This window comes from Nicotiana attenuata, chromosome 10 (assembly GCF_001879085.1).
Source record: "Nicotiana attenuata strain UT chromosome 10, NIATTr2, whole genome shotgun sequence".
Classification (NCBI taxonomy): Eukaryota; Viridiplantae; Streptophyta; class Magnoliopsida; order Solanales; family Solanaceae; genus Nicotiana; species Nicotiana attenuata.
This window is the reverse complement of record NC_031998.1, coordinates 17,590,614-17,612,216: the sequence shown is the minus strand read 5'-3', so window position 1 is coordinate 17,612,216 and position 21,603 is coordinate 17,590,614. Positions and strand designations below refer to the sequence as shown.

Below are 21,603 nucleotides of genomic sequence, written 5' to 3'. Positions count from 1 at the left end.
TTTTGTTCACCCACTAAACCAACTGTGGGAGCAGCAACAAATCGGGCATACCAGCCACGATCCTTATCATCTTATGGGCTTACCGAAACTCTCTTACTCCTAGCCACTAAGGTAAAGACTCCATTACGAAAAAGTCTAAGGGAGTATAGATGAATTAGGTGGGAGAAGGTGAAATCAACGTCTGCTAAATTGGCCAGATGCCTTAAACAAGAAACAGCCCTCCATACAAGCGGGCCAACCTGTGCTAAACAAACTTTGAAAAAATGACAGATATCGAGAATACTGGGTCAATAGCTGGTTTAAACCCAAGAGTAAAAGGGTATGTGTAAACGAAAGAGAATCCAGTCATATATGAAGTAATCCTTTGATTTGGATTAGGGATTACAATGGGAAAATCATTACTCCAGTGACAATCTTTGCGAACTATGGGAGCTAAAATCTCTGTAATCATAGTGGGGTAAGCATCAACACGATCCAAACCAGAAATTTGGGTCTGAAGTGATTGTCTATCATGTTGAAAAGATAAATCGTTAGGAACTATTTCTTCTACCAAGGGTTCCTGTAATGGTTCAGAGGCCTCCTTGCTCTTAGAGGATGATTTGTGAGAAAAAAAACCTCTAGTTCTAGAGGAAGAACCAGGGCTAGGAGAAGGCATGGCAGAACCACCACCACGAGAGGATCCTAAACTACGAAGTCTCCCACCTCTTCTATGTCTAACAGGAGCATTGGGAAAATTGTCTAAAATAGGAACTCTCTTAGGGTTAGGGTTCGAAGAAGACATGATGAAGAAGAGAAAGAAGTAAACAGAGATTCGCACAATTCAAGCGTTCAAGGAAAAAGTTTTATGTGGCAAAAGGTGAAAGGAAAAATTGAATTTATACTGATGGGCGACCGTGGTAAAAATTTATGGAAGAAGGGTTAAGTTTATGTAAAAGTGACCGTCAAAGACTAAGAAGTGTAATGATGGAAAGCCTATAATAAAGACAACTATCACTTCGTGAATAGTGGAGTTGAAGAAGCCTTGAAAAAAGGCTGCAGAAATTGCAGAGCTAATGAGAAGGTGACACGTATGTAATGTATTAAATAGAAAAGACAACTGAAGCGTTGGTACTGTCATAGCATTGATTATGGCAAATATTCCCTTTTTAATGAATATTCACTTCCCAAATATTTAATTGATATATAAATGGAAAGTGGGGGGGACTATCTGTATTGGGAAAAAACTGAATTTAAATATTAAAGATGACGTGTCATGGCACGTGGGCCGGTCAAATAGTCAAAGCGTGGTAATCAGTTAGAAGGCACGAGCAACAACAGATGCGGGAGAGAAGATACTTAAAGGCACGAGCTATTATTCAAATGAAACGAGACTCGTACCTGTTCGAGTCATTTAAAGCTCGAAGATCAAAAGGAATTGAAGACATGAATCTGATAACGAAAAAGAGTCCCAATTCAACATTAAATGCCAAATACGTTAGAGAATTTGTATTTAATATGAATGATTGAGTAACGTTTCTTTTAATGTCATTTATTGCTCGTAATTGCCTCATTAAGACAAAGGCATTACACTTTCTCTTAAAATTAACTATAAAAGGAGAAAGTCATAACATCTATAGGACACGAGAAAATATTACTGGAATAAACTTTGTTCTTTTTGCTTTCTGATTATATCATTCAAAATCTCTTTCTTATATACTTTTCCGATTATCAGTAACCTGAGTTCTTCTAAATTCAAACTTTGACCTAAAATCTAATTTTTGGTTAAACAAGAAGGATATGGCTTTTGTCATGGGCACAAGCTTCTGTTCACTTCTCCGTTTCAGTTTTTTGGATCCTTTGGGCTCCGACCATTGTGGTATGATTTTCACTGCCTTTGGATGGATGAAACAAACTTTACGAAAACCTAATTCTCTAATCTACCTAAATACGTAATTATTTTCCTTCTTTTGGATTGGTGTGCTAGTGAAATATTTCAAGAAACCATGCATGACATTTCTCCCTCCATCTTTTTAAGATAAGTGTTGCTTCCTCTATCCTTGTTCAGAGGGATCTTATGGAGTTTCTGGATAGTACACATGGAAAACACAAGTGTGACTTCTGTAACCTTACTCTTTAAAATTAGTTGTTGAAGTTTGTAGCTGAAGTTTATTTTGTGAAACAACACAGTCGATGGTCAGATTTGAATTGTAAGTCAGAATGAAGGTTGTCAAGGGAAAGCAGAGCATTCTTCTTATTACTTTGTGCCGAGGGTGAGTTAGCATTGTTGACTTGTTGTGTATGGCACAGCTGGATGCAGTCTAGTGTATAACCAAGTCTATGCTCAACATATTTTGTAAATTAGCTATTTTAGGATCCATTTTCCTGTAATTTGACATTTATAAACATGTCTTTTACACTCCCTCTCAAACTTTGGAACATTACTGATATCATGAAAATTTGGATTTTCTTTCCATTCTGGCTCCAGTATCACCATGTTTGTTCCTTTATCTGAAAGAAGCGACATTTCCTCTACTAAGAGTTTGTTATATTTCTAGGCAGATGGCAGAGAGGTTCTGCTAGGTTTAATATATCCGTGTTTGCTCGGCACTAAGATAGGAAGCACTGCATTTCCGTGGTTCTTCAATGGACCTTTATCACTTCGAACAGAGGACTGCTTAGTGTATGCTTTTGTTGTTATGGGATTCGTCATGTCCATCGTAGCTTATGATTATCAGGTAGTTTAGTCATGTACTTTTTTTATGCTGTTTGGATATCAAGCTTTTAAGTCAACCTTATGATTTGCCATGTGATTGCAGGAAATAAAAGTTCTTGTGATGCTATTCTCAATATTTCATGCTTGCATGGGACTGGTTTTGCCTTCATTTGCCAGATTGAGAACCATGTAACTTACAATACTGTACTATAAATAAATCATGATTTCTTAATTATCTCATATATTTGGTGGAGTCTTTCTTTTGCTCAAGTTTCTTTTCTTCCTATACTATGCAGGTACGTGCCTAATGAACTTCGCGGAGGAATGATGAGTTTATCTCTTGCTCCTTCAAATGCTCTCGTGTTATTTTTTCTAGTGCAGGTCTGTACTAAATACATCCTTTAATCTGCTATCACATTAAGAGAAACCATATACACTTTTTACAGGTGCATCTTGTGCGCTCTAAAACCCGTTAAAGAACGTCGCATTTGGATGGTAAGCACCTGGATGCAGGTTGCTTAGAAATGTAGGGGTCTCACGACTTATCAACATCCTCTGCAGCCAAGATCTAGCAACCCATCTTCTCTTATTCTCTTCCGTCCTCTCTTTTCTTTTTCCTTCCCGCCGAAGCAAACAATCAAGATGTATGCTAGAGCATGAAGAATATGCATGAGAAGTTCTGTTTTCAACCTCATTTATATATTTGCGCTCACAGTTGTGTATTTGAATCATCAGCAACACCTGTTTTCTATGTTCCAAAATAATATTGGTGCATGAACCTATTCTGAAAGAAAGATGACAAGTTAGTGTATCCTATATATGTAAATTTGCCACGAAGACAGGAATAAAGTGCAATTGTACATGTAGACTAGGAACAGGGGAGTTTTCATTGGATTGAACTTTTGCATCTGGTTTTATTGGCTGTATATGCAAAATGCCAAACATTATCATGAGACTTCTAATTTGTGTTTCCGGTGATTTGGTGAGTATTTGATACTTCTGATTATCTTGAATCTTTTGTAGAGAGGTTGCTACCCGAATATTGAAAATTCAACCATGATAGCAACAGCTGCAGTTGGTCTCTTTTCCGCTGCTGGATGCATGTATATGTTGAAGCGGCTGGGAAAGCAACCACACCAGAACTGGCATAAGTTGTGACCCCTTCCATATCTGAAGCTCTTCCATCAGAGTTGAGTGGCTCCTGAATGTTGCCTGTTGACTCAAAGATGGTTAAAATTTTGAAGCTTCATATTTTCATGAAGAATGCGAATGACATCCACTTTTAATTGGAAATCAAGGAAAGATGCAGCCTTTAACGAGGTATTTTGAGGAGATTCTACGTGAGAGTTCGATTCGGTTGTCAACACACTTTCCATTCAGCTGCATGAGACACTAAAAACGAACATTTTGCAGTTCACTGTTCGGCATGAAGGTAATATCATAAGGAGAAACTAAGTCACATCTCGTGTTTACTATCGGAGAAGCAAGATAACCTTGGTGGTAGAATTTGGGTTTGCATTTCATCCCCTAGAACAGCTCTCCGGTTCTCTGATGACTGGTGGAACTCTTATCGATGGTCAGCAAATAATTATGTGTAGGGAAACTACCAGCTATGTCCATTTATAAGTAGCTTATTACAAAAATTGATCAATTTATAAACTTTTACTATGTAATAAATCAACTTACACATAAGGTGGATGTCCAACTTGAGATTTGGAAATCTTGTCGTATCTTAGATTTGTCTTCATGTTGTTATAAATCCAATTGCATAGAAGGTGGATGTCCAACTTAAGATTTGAAAATCTTGCCATATTTTAGATTTGTCTTCATGTCTAGATTTGTGTTGATTTTGAGACTCATAACTAGATTTAGAAAGTTATGTATCAATGCAATTTTATCTATAATAGTAAAGAAGACACTTCGAAACAAAAGAAAGAAATCTTCCTTTCTACTATTATCATTCTCTTCTATTATTAATCTTAACTAGCTTTAAGGGTACGCGCGATATGAGTGCCATCTATGGATATTACCGGCCGTCAATGCACAAAACCATCAATTGCTGGTTCGAATGCCCAGAACACGTATCTGAATATATATTCTAGTATTCCCGGACTCTGTTTAAGCTTCCATTCAACAATAGTCCCGGGGTTAAAGTGTTGCAATGCGGCCATGTACCTGGGTTGAGATGCAAATGACTTATCCCCGTCACCGTAAACAATTTCAAACCCACGTTTGCGCCCGAGAAATGCCTTTCTTTTGGTAATGGTACACCCATATTCCTGGTGGACAGATGTAATACACTCTTTGATCTTGTACCTTATGGAGGCTTCAATGTGTGGAATCAAGACAAGAGAAATCAAGTCAACATCCAAGTTAAAGTGATTCCCACTGAATGTGTCCATTTCACAATTGTGAGTGCCAATGTATTTACCCACAACCCACATATTTGTTTTCTTCCTTGCACGCAGCATCAAATTACAACCCGTAAACCATTTACGACAAACAACCTTGTATACATCCGGAGATGACTCCCATACCATCATCTCACGGCACTCTTTTACGCTGTACATTTTTACCGCCTTGATTAGGCGCGCCTTATCAGGAAAAAGCATGCCCTTTGACAGCATCGTTGGTCTAGATTCATCCCACATTGCTGTCCAAATTTCGTCAATATCCCTTGTGAGGGCAGCCACATCCGGCATACTTGGCAAATGATCAAGGTAGGAAATATGCCTTGAATGAAATGACACGTGGGACTCGTACACTCTTGGTCTAACGCGAGGTGGAGCATGCTCCCTCGTCAAATCAGGTTTGGCATTTTCTTCCTCCTCATCATCACCCTCATCAGGGAAGGGTGTGTCATCTCCAGACTCATCGGCATCGTTGTCATAATCACTATTCTCTTCCTGACTCTGTGCATCTGCTAGATCCCGAGTAAATACGTCGTCTTCGGGCAATTGAGTAAGAATAGGACCATCAAGTTGCTCGTTTTCACTGCACAACCAAAGAAATAATAAGTTACTGAAATTGTTCCAAACAATACATATAACATTATATATTCACTAACAAATCATAATGTGTTGATATACGATGATGCACATTAGCTTGTTGATGCTGACTCCCGGATGGACTACCATGATCCAGCACACCAAAATTAGGCATATTCCAACTAGCCGTTGGTTCATAACTTGTAAAATTCATATCTGGTTGGTACCCCCTGTGGAATATATGAATGTTAATACAAATACAATACATAAAAATATACATCGTAACACAAAGGAAAATTGAAAGTTTACCACTCAGCTTGTGGATTGTGTATACTAGGGGAAAAATTATTTCCTCGCTCCTCATTCGCCCGTGGAGATAAGTTTAGATCCGGCCAAACTCTTTCAGCCGGAACCTGTTCGGCTAAAACTGCTCCAAAATAACCACCCGATGATTGAGGGATTTTCCTACTTTGCGCAACCTCATTATTGCGAACGTCTTCAGCCTTGACGTACATTTCCAACAATTTTATCACAAAAAATTCCCGGTATTCATCTGGAGTCCTCAAAAAATCTCTTAGAGTTTCATCGTATTCGATGTTAAACTCAGCATAACAAGCAAACCCTTGCGGAGTCACAGAATACGGATATCTTCCGGTTATTTTAAGATTCACCGAACGTTTGCTCACACTCATTTTCTTACATAACAACGATACCATTGTATCGTACTCCATTGTAAGTGGCAACTTAACATGAGACTGTGGAGTATTGAGTTATTCGCCACCACAACCTCACACCCCAATATAAAGAAACCCTAATTCTTCACTCTTCACACATTATGACAAAATGCAAAATAACTTATCAAAGAAAAATTTCACAAGACTTGAAAATGTTTATGAATGGATTTTTACAAAATCCTTCACCTCTTTAAATAAGGCAAAACCAGTCCGGGGGTTCAATTATTTGAGGTATAGCGTCTTTTAAAAATACGTTATACCTTGAATTATTGTTATGTCAGTTAAGCACATAAGAATTAATTGTGGGTCCACTCCATATATATATATATTGATCACTAAGTTTTTTTTCCACAAATTTTTGTTCTTTGAGTCCAAAAGAACCACATTTTGGTTCCGGACTCTATTTTTGTACCATAGACTTATTTGATCTATAATTAGTTGTTTTAACTCTTAAATGATGAAAAATAATTAGTTTTTTTATTTATTAATTAATCATTTTATTGATAACACAATGTTATGGAATTTTCAAATTTTTATGAGCTAAGTTACAACTTGTTTGGATGATTGTTACCTATCGTATTGTATCGTATTGTTATTTTAAATACAATATTTGTTTTTGATTGTTACCTAAATTTTATTGTATCATATCGTTAAATCCATTATTATGTAACGACAAAAAGTATCACTTTATGTAACGACCAATTTGGTGTGGCCGCGTCATTATCTTATTTTTTCCCTCTCATATTGACATTCGTTATTATTAAATAATCATGTTCTATCCTTTATCCTTAATAATTTTACTTGTACTCTACTTATTTATAATATTGCAAGTTTATTCTTCGTATTGGTGGTGCATGACTTCAAAAAATAATAGACAAACGATACGATCTATGCAAATGTTGTATTCATCAAAATAATATAGTACACTATAATATAATACAATTGATACATTATGAAACAATGTGTAACAACCATCCAAACAAGCTTATAAGCAATAAATTTTACCCTTGTACTTTAATTGTGTTTGCCGATGCATAGCAAAATTATAATTTTATATTATTTGATTATGAATCTATTCTGATTACCCTATGTTCAACTCATTAAAAAATTTATTACACCCAAAAACACAAATTAAAATTTAAAGTACAAATAAAAATAGAACTAATATAACTAAATAATTTTTATGCACCCAAAAAGACAAATTAAGATTCAAAAGGTACAAATCCAAATAACGAAATCTATTCTTAAATATTCAATAGTTTTTGCTAACAAAGTCTATGTTATCCACCCAATGGATTCGTCTACGAAGAGGATCGGCGAAGATATTGAGCCCAATGAGGACCTCTTCTACTAAGGCACATCTATCTAACTAATTCAAAAGTTAAATCAAGTTCAAAAAGGGAACTTTTACATTGTTATCCTCAACTAGTCATGAAAACATCATTAATATCGTTCCTCTGTAGTGTTCTTTTATCTTTGCTTTTGTCAAGTTAATTAGGCAAAAGACGTGCATTTGAGGAGTTAAAGAAGAGACTGATCAATATACTGATCATTGCACCAGACTGGGAGCAACCATTTAAACTCATGTGTGAAGCGAAAAAACACTAATAAAAAAATCCTTCGCTAATGTGTTTGGACAACATTTGAAGATGAAATGTAAAAAAGATATAATTTAAAGTCGAAGTTGAAAATATAGATTTTTGGAACTCGGTCGAGTGTGTAGTAGCACCGTATCAAAAAAATAATACCCTCTTAGTCCGGATTTCCAGAGTCAAACTTTTAAATTTTGATTGTGAATTCGAACATAGAATCTGTCACGACCCAAAATCCACTAAGGGTCGTGCTGGCGCCGGACACCACTGTCAAGCAAGCCAACACCAATTAAATTCCCATTTCAATATTTATTAAAATTATTTCTTTTATACATTAAACAATAAATAATGAATTTTACTGAATGAATAAGGATGTGTTTAATAAACTTAATTATTGAATAATCCCATAGTCATCCCAGAACCAGGTGTCACAAGTGCATGTGCAATTTCACAAGATGTAATACAATAACCGTCTGGAATACAAATTTGGACAGTAGAGAAAATACAATACAATGCTCTGAAGGAGACTCTGCTAGCTGCGGGTCGTCTCGAGAAGTGCAGCTCACCTAAGTCTCCGTATCAACCATGCCGCTGTGCCAAACTAGGCCACTAGACATACATGTGCCTGTGCAACAAAAATGCACAGCAAGCGAAGCATGAGTACGAAAACAATGCGTACCCAGTAAGTATCCCGTCTAATCTCGAAGAAGTAGAGACGAGAGATCGACTTCGACACTTACTAGTGGTCCAATAATAATATATCGATAATATAGAAATCGAGGATATATATAAAAACAGTTGTAACTCAATAGCAGGAAGCGAGTAAATAATTATTTTATTAATAGGGAATTGCCAAATTTATTTTTTTTCCATCATTTACACATTTATCTCAAGTCAGGGAGGCAATATCTTCATTTATAAATTTGCAAGTCAAGCAATACAAGCATGCGCAAATCATGCCGAAGTCGTATGGCCTGATCCAACATAATAATAAAATGTGCACTGCCAGAGGGTTGAACGGTGCGAACCATAGATGCATCTATTACCCCGCTCGCGAATCATATATGCGACGCGATCAAATATAAATAAACACACCAAACAGTCAATCAAGAATCCATCAGGGAAATAATTACCCAAAGAAATGACAACTTCTCTTTAACGGTCAAGAAAATGATGTTTAATTCCTTTTGGAAATTCTTTTACCAATTCGTTATGATTTAAGCATTTTAAATTGACAACAAGGTTTCAAGTATTACGAGTAAAGCATACTTTTGGGTTATAGACTACCCGGACTTAAGCATAATAGTAGCTACGCATGTCTCTCGTCACCTCGTGCGTACGTAGCCCCCACAAATATAAGCACATATCCAATAACTTCACCTATGGGGACAGTTCCCTCTTACAAGGTTAGAAGGAGACTCACCTCGCTCCGAAGTTCCATAACCCGCATTCCACGCCCTTCCGAAGACTCAAGTCGATGCACAACGCTCCAAAACTAGCCAATAATTATGCAAACCCATTAATATATGCTCAAACGCTCATTAATCCAATTTATAGCAATTTCTAACCCCGATTGAAAGGTTGACAAAATCGCCCTCGGGCCCACGTGCCCGAATTCCGAAATTTTTCGAAGGTAAAGTTTACCCATAACCTCACGAACTCAATTATATAATTTACTCTCAATTTTATGTCCAAAATCGTGGTCAAAATAAAAAATACCAATTTTCTAGGTTTTTTCTCAAACCCCAAATTTCTACAATTTCCATACATTAATCAGTATCTAAATCATGTATTTAACTTGTAATGACTGGGAACAACTTACCTTGTGATACTTGAAGAATAGCTCCCCAAAATCGCCCACACCAAATGAAAAATAGGAGAAAAATGACCAATTTCCCGTTTATAAAACCCCTCACCGCCCCAACGACTTTCCGCACCTGCGGCTCCTTGGCCGCATCCGCGCTTCTGCTTCTGCGGCTTCCTCTTTCGCACCTGCGGCTCTTCCCACTTCTGCGACGACTGGCACTGCAACTGCGCCATCGCAGGTGCGCAAGTATTTCCGCTTCTGCGGTTTCTCAACGGCCTGGCACCTTCCGCTTCTACGATCCATCTACCGCACCTGCGGGCTCGCACCTGCGGCCCTACCCGCGCAGGTGCGGTTACACCAGGTGCCCAGCTGCTTCAGCTCTTCCTCAACTCCAAATTCCGATCCGTTAACCACCCAAAATCCACCCGAGGCCCCCGGGACCCCGTCCTATCATACCAACTAGTCCCAAAACATAATGCGGACCTGTTCGAGGTCTCAAATCACATCAAGCAATGCTAAAACCATGAATTGTGCTCCAATTCAAACTTAATGAACTTTAGAACTTCGAACTTCAACATTCGATGCCAAAACTTATCAAATCACGTCCGATTGACCTCAAATTTTGCACACAAGTCATATTCGACATTATGGACCTACTCCAACTTCCAGAATCGGAATCCGACCCCGATATCAAAAAGTCCACTTCCTGTCAAACTTCTCAAAAACCTTCAAATTTCTAACTTTAGCCAAATGACCTACGGACTTCCAAATCCACCTCCGATCGCGCTCCAAATACCAGAATCACCATACGGAGCCATTCTCAGATTCAGAATCCCAAACATATATTGATAACACTGAAATGCACTTCAACCCAAATTTATGAAATTCTTCCAAAATGCTAACTTCCACAATAGGCGCCGAAACGCTCCCGGTTCATCCAAAACCCGATCCGGGCATACGCCCAAGTCCAAAATCATCATACGAACCCGTTGAAACCTTTAAATCCCGATTTAGAGGTTGTTTACTCAAAATCAACCCTTAGTCAGATCCTTCCAACTTTAAGCTTCCGAAATGAGAATTCTCTTTCCAAATTAACTCCGAACTCCCCGAATTTCAGTTCCGACTATGCGTACAAGTCATAATACCTGAGGTGAAGCTGTTCATGGCCTCAAACCGCCGAGCGACGCGCTTGAGCTCAAAACGACCGGTCGGTCGTTATAGAATCTTTTAATTTTTTTAAATAAAGAGTACATATTTAAAAACTACATAAAAATTATATAAGTCAGAATAAGTAACAGTTTAAAATATTTAAAAGAAATATTAAAAAGATCGTGAATAAAAAAAAGAGGAAGTAATGTCCAACACGAGGTTTAACATGCACATCTTTTGCTCTTGCAAGTCATGCTCGAAACAATTTGAAATGTCTTCTTTATGATCTTTTATCGAATGCTTCACTCTGCAAAGGGATTTGAATATATTGAACCGGCAGAGTTGTAAAAAAATTATTAAAAGCTATTGAATTGAGCTCAGTTATGACCAAAATTGAGAAGAGAGACAGAATCACATACATGCATTCTAGAGAGAAGAAATTTGGAAGAAGAGAAGAAAGATATTCTCATTATTCTATTTTCTGAAAAAGAGTATAGATGAATATATAAGCTTTAGTGCTCTCAACTCCCACGTGCACTTCACGTGCAATCTTACTAACTCATTAACAACTTATTTCAACTGTTAATTGTTACACCCTATTTTGCACGAGTCAAAACATGATTCAGCTAGTGGTTTCCATGTTGATGATAAAGAGAGTCGCCACCTAATATATAAAGGTATACTAAGGTACCAATTTAATTATTAAGATCATTATCCCATTAGTCTGCTAACTAGTGAGATTTGGGTAAGGATTCTTGTTCTTCTAAGAGGAAAGTATTAGGAACCCCCTAGAATCTACCTAAGGCAACTCCATAGAATTTAGACTAGGTTCGAAGAATTTAGATGTCTATATTTACTTAGTCAGTGCTTAAAAGTGTATGGCTTACCTTATGTTATGTTGTATAACTTATCAATTTTGAGAGAGAAGCAGTGTATATATTTTGAAAAGGTGTAAGTTTTTATTTGAGATGAATGCCTTTGAAAAGTGTTTAGAAAAAAATGAGTTTATAACACTTTTTCTACTAATAAATGGGGTTGAGTTTTAAAATATTGATTTCGAAAACAAAGTGACTGTTTGTGTAAAGTAAAACTATTTGAAAACGGAGTTTAGATATACCTTGGAAATTTGGTTTCAAATCTCATATTCAAATACAAACAGTTTGAAGTATCCTTAATTGCAGCAGTGTTTGTTTGAACAGCCCACTTTTGAAAATCATTTTCAGGGTTTTCGATTTCTTCTCATTTTTAAAAGAGAAGGCTATTGACTTTACAAATCTATCTTTGTTTCAAAACTTCGTGAAGATCGTTAGTAAGAATAAAACAGAAGTTGGATAATAGAAGTGATTAACAATTAGAATTAATTACTACTAAGTTACAGTACCTTTATTTTTACCTACGTCTTTAGGGCTTGCCTAAGTTATTACAGTTCAGAGAAATAAAGTAAATATTCAATCAATATTGTCATTGTTGATACACATAATAATAATAGTAAACATATAAGAGTTGTGAAAAAGAAGAAGGAATAGACTCATAGTTTTGGGCCTGAAAGAGATTAGGCCCAACAGACAGTGAAAAACAAACAACAGCAACTCCGATGACTCCAAGGTTCAGGCAAGCACTTGTGCCTGAGTTCTTTTAGAACTCGGCAAGGCCCAACTCAGACACATGCGAAAAAAATAAAGAAAAGAGGTTACTAGATATATGGCCCAATGTGGTACTTAAACATAAGTAACACCAATATAAGCCCAAGACAAAACTGTGATAACCAATAATAGTTAGGAATGCAAATTAAAGTGAAGTCACACATAAGCAATTTACAGTGAAACCTTTATTTTCATTTAACATTAAACCTAAAGAGATTAGAAAATGTTAATAGATTAAGGGCTTAAGGTAGAATTTTGTTAATGGCCAAGTTATCCTTTGGATCCCTGGCACTTCAAAGTTCACAAGGGTCTCAAGGACCCTGAGTAGTGCTTGTGTCAGGGAGAATATCTTAACTGATAACTAAATTCTATTCCTAAATACCCCTAACTATTCACGCTTACTCTTCTTTACATGTTTAAGTGCTAATGAGGCAATCAATATAAATTTCAATACAACAGTAATGAAAAAACACAAGGAGATGTACATTTATTGTAACAACTATTCAGAATATTGCAGATAATATCATAAGAGATCATGGTCCATAATACATTATCATGTACTTTATCAGGCTTGAAAGTACTTAACAAAATCAGTTATAGGTGTTGGCAAGTAATGGGAACACCAACATGTCAATTCCAGAATTTAGAACAAGTGAATCATGTAATTCAAAAGAGCATAGGAGATATCATGTGTATTAACCTCACTAATCCTACTGCAGGTTCACACTTATGAGGATCATTAGTTGTAATTATGTACTTAATCATTTATATACTTAATGAAAATCTACACACGGACTAGAACTCCACTTCTTACTAAGTGTAAGGGTTAACAGTCCACTTCGGTATTTTTAAATGACAGGGATAGGCAAATACAATTACTTAACAAGTGACATGATCTCTAAAGAGTTATTTCCTTCCATCTAGGTTGGTTAGAAGTTAAATATATAGTCCTACATTCAAACAGGGCAGATAAACATCAAAGGGGTCTATCCTAAGTCCATTGTTAAACTACAGTAAACTTAGTAGGTTTCAATGATATGGAAAGTACAATCACAAACATGATGTACAAGTAGAAGTCCTTTTCTGAAGCAGGGATGAGTACAGAACTTCCAATAGATGGCATTCAAATATGTATATGTTACATTCTAACCAGACTACAACATGATTGAGTAACAAATAACATGGGATTAGACTAACATTATCATTATGATGGTCCAGAATAGTGAAAGTTCTATACTAGGTAAGCATGGTTCAGTTATAAATTAAGTAGATAGGTCTATCATGATAAAATTTAGCAATACCTAATTCAACAAATGATATTCAACTATAACAAGTGCAACTTCAATCAGGTTTCTAGGCATGACTTAAGCTAAATAGATAGCAACAAACAAAAACATGGATACAGAGATTCATTAGAACTTAATATGATTACTTTAAGATGTGATCAAACAATTATAGGAGCTGACAGAAGACTTTTTCACTGATCTCTCTGGAGTTACAGAATCACAGAAGAACACATTAGAGAAGAAAACAACTCATTGTAAACTGCAATACTTAAATTAAAGTGACAGCTATATACTTAACCTTAGGTGTTCATATCCATTATTTAGTTTGTTTTATCAGACAAATAACTTCAAGTATAGATCAACAGAGAACACTAAAGCATAATCAATGAGGTGGACATGAAAGCCATCAAAATTCTTTAGTTAATTACAGAAGTTTGATCATATAGGTTACTTAATTTGGAGCAGTACTCATTATAATCACACAATAAACGATTAGTATCCACTTGAATAATACAACGCCTGGGCATAATAGTTGATTATGAACACATCATGAATAGAGATAGCCAATCGTAAACTAACAACAAAATATTATAAGCTGAAACAATCAGTAAAAGGTAACAGAGTAGACATGGTTTCAACAATTAAAAAGAAAGAGAAAAAGGTCAAGTGCACTGACCTTCTTTTGAGCAACAAACCAAACAAAAGTCTTGCTTAGATGGTAAGAATCATGAACTCAAACTCCAACTAATGTGAAGCTCAAATTCCGGAAAGAAAATCAAAACTAGTTAGAACCCTAGCCTGATTTTACTACTCAAGACTAAATTGATGTTTCTCTGTTTGTTAAGTGATTTTATGTGTGTCTTCTATTGTTAGGTGAGAGAATTAAGGCTCCTATTTATAGTGACATTAAAATGACTTAGGGTTTAATAAAAATTAAACCAGTAGTGGAGAGTAACGGGAGGGGTGGTGATATTAGCATAATCGGGTGAAATCAGAGGAGACATAGGTAAGAACAATAAGGAGTTTACCTGAGATGGGGAAGTTGACCGTAAAAGGCAAGAACCATCGGATAAGAGCCTCAATGTTCAGAGGTCACTTTGCTTGACCTCTGGACCAAGAATAATCATGATAACACTGGGAGACAACCATGCATATCACATATTTAACAAAGCACAAAAGGATTCCTGAAGACTTGAAATTGCACTATTAGGTCTAGGGTTTTGATTTTAGGGATTCTGAATCTCAAAGATGAAATGGGAAAAAATTTAGCGAGAATCGTGGATAAGGAGGACAAAGGAGATGATTTCTGGTCATGATTCACGACCTTGCACTAATTTGTACAAGGTTCTTTGATCGATGGGTCTGGTGAGGTAAGACAAATGAGAGAGGAAGGGGAAAAGGGGAGACCGAGTCGGGTGAGAAATGATTAGGGTTCGGGGATAGTTGGGGTTAGGTCTCTGGGATAAGATGAGGAGATGGGATCTGGGCCGTTGGATCTACTGATCAACGGCCCTGATAATTTGAACATTAAAGTTTTTTAGTGGGAAATATTGGTGGCCTTTGGATTCTTGTAATCCAACGGTTGAAGATTAAATTTGATGAGGTGTTTAAATTAAAGGAAAAATGAGATAAAACGAGAGCCGTTGATCTACAAGATGGACAACTTGGATCAATTGTGTTTCTTTTGTGAGTGTTGTGGAGAGGTGACGTGGCGAGGTTTGATTGGTTCTCATGGGTTGGGGCGTATTTTCAAAGTGGAAAGAGAAGGATGTTTGGACTGAGTCAGATTTTGATTTGGGCTTGTTGTTTGGGTTGATTTCAATTTATCAACTAGTTATTTTGTGTTTAATTATGTAATTGCAAATGTAGCATTTTCAGTCCTTAATCTTTTATAAGTTAATTTAAATAAACTTAAGGAATTCTAATAACATGCAATAAGAATTAAAATAATCAAATACATTTCAAATTACTGTACTTAGTTAACTAATTACTAATATCTTATTTTCCTATTACTACACTAATTTCAGATTTGTTTTGAAATAACGGGCTATTTTACCAAAATTAAGAAATAACTTTTTAAAACTAATTATAAAACATATGTGATGAATATAAGAGTTATTTAAATATTTTCAAAAATAATAAAATAGCAAAAGTAATATGTTTATAATTATATAACTACTAAATTATTAATTTACACCATTAATTTTATAAAAATAGGTACTATTTAATTAGAAAATACCTTTAACATATTTATTGAAAATTAATAAGTGTAAATAAATTAACTTTTTAAAGGAGGGTCAAAATTGGTCGTCAACACTAATATCTCCAATACTCCCCCTCAAGCGGGTGGGTGAAATACATCGAGCAAACCCTACTTGGAAAGAAGAGTGTGATGTTGAGCAACACTTAACCCTTTGGTAAGTAAATCTGCCAATTGAGATTTGGTGGTTAGATAACTAGTCTTGATCAGGACTCCTTTAATCTTCTTCTGCACAAAGTAACAATCGATCTCGATGTGCTTGGTACGCTCATGAAAGGTGGGGTTTGCAGCAATTTGTATTACTGTCTTGCTGTCACAGCAAAGGTGTACCGGTGTGGAAGCAAAAATTATGAGATCCTTTAAAAGCCCAACTAGCCAAATGATCTTTGTTACAGCCGCTGCCATGCTCCTATACTCAGTCTCAGCTGAGCTTCTGCTCACAGTCTGTTGTTTCTTCAATTTTCATGGGATCAAAGAATCACCCAACTTGATCAGATAGCCTGGGATTGACCTTTTGGTATTGGGACAAGCGGACCAATCAGAGTCACAGAATGCAGTCAGTTCTGTAATTGAGATTTTCTTCAAGAATACTCTTAAACCATGAGCATTTTTTATATATTTGAGTGCTCTCAATGCAGCTTCTCAATGTGATTGTTTAGGTGCTTGCGTGAATTGGCTCAAAACCTGCACTACAAAGCAAATATCTGGCATAGTAATGGTCAGATAAATTAGCTTGCCTACGAATTTTTGATAACTGCTAATATCTGCTAAAGATGGATCATCAGACCTCCCAGCATGAGTGTCATAATCTATTGTTGTCAGCTTGACATTCAGTTCCAATAGGGTGGAAGATGGCCTAGCTCCACTTAATCCCACATCAGAAAGTAACTCCAAAGCATACTTCCTTTGATTAAGTAAGATTCCATGTTGAGATCTCATCACCTCAATCCCGAGAAAGTATCTAAGTTCCCCTAAATCTTTGACCTTAAAATTGCTCTGAGGAGTTTCTTTTGCCTCCTTAATCAGATCCTTGGAACTCCCAGTAATTAAAAGATCATCCACGTAGATCAAGATGATCATAATGTCCACTCTCTTGTGCTTGACGAACAAGGAGTGATCATGTGAGATTTTACAGTAACCAGCCTTTAGTAAAGGAAACGTTAGTTTGATGTTCCATTGTCGAGAGGCTTGTTTACGCCCATATAAGGACTTTAACAATCGGCATAATCGGCATACTCTAGAATCCCCTTTTCTGTGATGTTAGTTTCATTGTCTAAATAGTAGTAAATAACCCTAATCCCATATGTATTAGGAGTAGGACATGTATTGTATATATAGAGCTCATTGTATCATTGTCAATATTAGCCAATATATATTTTCTCCCGTGCTTTCTCACATGGTATCAGAGCGTCAGTGAGAAATTATCGCTGTGCATCATTCCAGCGGCCTCCGGGAAGAAAGATCTCGTTGCCGTGCAATTTTTCGGCGACTTAAGAGGCTGTCCATAACAAAAAAACCACTTTTTGTCAGTGTTGTGCAAAAACCAACACCACCACGAAGTAGATCGGCCTCCGGCGACCAACCCATAAAAATTTTCTCCGTCAGAAGACCCCGCACGCGCCATCGAAAGAAATTTTCCGGTGAAGCTCCGACACCCACGCGCCGGCGCGTGACACTGTTTTCGGTCACTTTTTCGCGAAATTCCTTCAGGAAAGCTTGCTCTCCTCACAATTCCGAGCCTACCCATCTAGTTCAAATCAAATTCCGACCACGTTTAGTTTTTTCCGGCGCGCTACAGTGATTTTTCCGGCGTGAACAGTGATCCCAGCAATTTTCTGCTTTTTCCGGCACGATATTATAATGGAATTCGTACCTGAAGCCTTTAACTCATAATCCGTTGGATTAAATGCAATGAATCCAATCCAGATGGTTTCTTTACCGGATTATATTGAGTTCCTTCAGTACAAAGCACGTAAACAGACATCTTCAGGATTAACCTCCGTTGTTCCAACAAATAGTTGCATGACTGGTGTCTCCCATTCTTCACCTTCTGAGTCTTGGGTCATTGATTCAGGTGCATCTGATCATATTTCTGGTAACAAATCTTTTTACTAGTATCTCATATTCTCAATCTCTTCCAACAGTCACAATGGCCAATGGGTCTCAAGCCATGGAAACTGCAATAGGTCAAGCAAGTCCACTTTCTTCCTTACCTTTAGACTCAGTTCTTTATGTTCCTAGTAGTCCTTTTAATCTCATAGCCGTTAGTCGCTTAGCCAAATCACTTAAATCTGCTATTTTATTTCTTGATGACCTTGTTTTTATACAGGAATGCAGTACAGGGCGAATCATTGGTACCGGACATGAATCAGATGGACTTTATTACCTCATCCTTGCAAAATCACATGGACTCGCATCTTGTCTTCCTCCAATAACTTCTCCCGTTACTGATTCACCAGATTTATTACATTAACGGTTAGGACATCCCAGTTTGTCAAAACTTCAGAAAATGGTACCTGGCTTATCTCACTTGTCCACTCTAGAGTGTGAGTCGTGTCGGCTCGGTAAGCATACCCGCTCCCATTTTCAGCTATCCAAAATCAAGTTCCATTCTCTGTCATGTTTCCCCACTTACCTTTGTTCTCTCTTCCACCCCGTGTCTTTGGGAGTATGTGCTTTGATCATGACCTTACTCTAGGAAAAGATAAGTTAGCTCCTCGTGCTCTTAAGTGCATATTTCTGGGTTACTCGAGAACGCAAAAGGGATATCGATGTTATTCTCCTGACCTTCAGCGATTTCTTATGTCTGCTGATGTCACCTTCTTTGAAACACAATCATACTTCACAGGTCTAGTTAATCACTTAGATATTTCTGCGGTGCTACCTGTTCCTTCTTTTGGAGATTCAGTCCCTATAACCCATTCATCTTCCTCCATAGCTCCACCACCTATAGCTCCAGTGTCACCACCGAGTCCAGTGCCACCACCTAGTCCAGTTCCACCAACTATAGCTCCAGTGCCACCACCTAGTCCAGTTCCACCGACTATAGCTCCAGTGCCACCACCTAGTCCAGTTCAACCTTCTACAGCTCCACCACTCCTGAATTATCATCGTCGTCCGCCCCCAGTATCAGGCCCAGCTGATTCACGTCCTGCACCTGACCTTGCTAATACTGCAGACTTGTCTTCTCTTAATCAACCGATTGCACTACGAAATGGTATACGGTCCACACTTAATCCTAATCCTCATTATATCGGTTTAAGTTACCATCGTCTCTCATTATCCCATTGTGCATTTGTGTCATCTTTGCCCTTTGTTTCCATCCCTAAGTCTACAGGTGAAACACTGTCTCATCCCGGATGGCGACAGGCTATGATTGACGAGATGTCTGTTTTACATACGAGTGGTACTTGGGAGCTTGTTCCTCTTCCTTCAGGTAAATCGACTGTTGGTTGTCGTTGGGTGTATGCAGTCGAAGTTGGTCCAGATGGCCAGGTTGATCGACTTAAGGCTCGTCTTGTTGCCAAAGGATATACTCAGATATTTGGACTTGATTATAGTGATACTTTCTCTCCCGTGGCTAAAATTGCATCAGTCCGCCTTTTTCTATCCATGGCTGCTGTTCGCCATTGGCCTCTCTATCAGTTGGACATTAAGAATGTTTTTCTTCACGGTGCCCTTGAGGATGAGGTTTATATGGAGCAACCACCTGGTTTTGTTGCTCAGGGGGAGTCTAGTGGCCTTGTATGTCGGTTGCGCCGGTCCCTCTATGGTCTAAAGCAGTCTCCTCGAGCCTGGTTTGGTAAGTTCAGCACAGTTATTTAGGAGTTTGGCATGACTCGTAGTGAAGGTGATCACTCTGTATTTTATCGACATTCTGCTTCAAATCTCTGTATTTATCTGGTCGTTTATGTTGACGATATTGTTATTACCGGCAATTATCAGGATGGTATTAGTAAGTTGAAGCAACATCTCTTTCAGCACTTTCAGACTAAGGATCTGGGCAGATTAAAGTATTTTCTGAGTATTGAGGTCGCTCAGTCTAGCTTAGGTATTGTGATCTCACAACGGAAGTATGCCTTAGATATTCTTGAGAAGACAAGAATGACAGGTTGTAGACCTGTTGACACTCCGATGGATCCGAATTCTAAACTTCTGCCAGGACAGGGGGAGCCTCTTAGCGATCCTGCAAGATATAGGCGGTTGGTTCGTAAATTAAATTACCTCACAGTGACTAGACCTGACATTTCCTTTCCTGTGAGTGTTGTGAGTCAGTTTATGGATTTTCCCTGTGATAGTCATTGGGATGCAGTTGTCCGCATTCTTCGGTATATAAAATCAGCTCCAGGCAAAGGCTTATTGTTTGAAGATCGAGGCCATGAGCAGATCGTTGGATACTCAGATGCTGATTGGGCAGGATCACCTTCTGATAGACATTCTACGTCTGGATATTGTGTCTTAGTAGGAGGAAATTTGGTGTCTTGGAAGAGCACGAAACAGAATGTGGTTGCTCGATCTAGTGCAGAAGCAGAATATCGAGCAATGGCTATGGCCACATGTGAGCTAATTTAGATCAAACAGTTGCTCAAGGAGTTGAAATTTGGTGAGATTAGTCAGATGGGACTTGTGTGTGATAATCAAGCTGCTCTTCATATTGCGTCAAATCTAGTGTTCCATGAGAGAACTAAACACATCGAGATTGACTGTCACTTTGTTAGAGAAAAGATACTCTCGGGAGATATTGCTACAAAATTTGTGAAGTCGAATGATCAGCTTGCTGATATTTTCACGAAGTCCCTCACTGGTCCTCGTATTAGTTATATATGAAACAAGCTCGGTACATATGATTTATATGCACCTGTCGCGCCCCCTTTTTCCTCCGCGAAAATCTGGTTTTGTGACATCAGGGGAGGACAACTCATTCCTTTTAGGAATTGGGTTTGATTTGAAGAGTCGCCACCTAATGATTAGGGTGCATTAAGACACCAAGGAGGTTTGATTTGAATAACCAGAGATAGGGTAAGGGCTTGAAATTATTCTAAGGGGAAGGTGTTAGGCACCCCTCAGAATCCACTAGTGTGGTTCCCGGCCAGACTATTATTGTGAATTAGGGTACAATTAGCATATAGACAAATAAGGCTCAAATAAGAGGGGATTTTTTTATCACATAAAGGTTTGAAAGTAAACAAGGTTTGAAATAACAATTAGACAAGCTGATTTTTTAAAAAAAAATTTAAAATACTGGAAAGAAAGAATAACGGGAGGGGGGGGGGGTCCTAGGTTTATAAACAATATGGATCACCCCATACAATGCCCGGTAATCACTCCTCAATGAGGGGCTATACGTGACATTATCGCGTGGTCATCATATCCATATCTACCCTTCCCACCCCGTTAAGGTATTAAGCGGGGAATGTTCTCGCTTACCTATTGCATGCTACTACCCGTCCCAA

At 37.7% G+C, this 21,603-nt stretch overlaps 1 protein-coding gene and 1 long non-coding RNA gene across 2 annotated transcripts in view; one reads left to right on the top strand and one right to left on the bottom strand.

Moving 5' to 3' along the window:
* The window catches only part of LOC109233610, a 13,853-nt gene extending 10,003 nt beyond the window's left edge, over positions 1-3,850 (top strand). The window contains exons 3-7 of the mRNA XM_019399491.1: positions 1,774-1,855; positions 2,535-2,714; positions 2,796-2,881; positions 2,989-3,073; positions 3,716-3,850. Of these exons, the coding sequence (XP_019255036.1) occupies positions 1,774-1,855; positions 2,535-2,714; positions 2,796-2,881; positions 2,989-3,073; positions 3,716-3,850 (568 nt within the window). The remainder of the gene's footprint in view (positions 1-1,773; positions 1,856-2,534; positions 2,715-2,795; positions 2,882-2,988; positions 3,074-3,715) is intronic.
* On the bottom strand, positions 10,877-15,319 carry LOC109233088. The gene is made up of 2 exons (XR_002069036.1): positions 14,567-15,319; positions 10,877-11,268 (listed from the first exon to the last, which is right to left on the bottom strand). It is a non-coding gene; the product is annotated as an uncharacterized LOC109233088 (long non-coding RNA).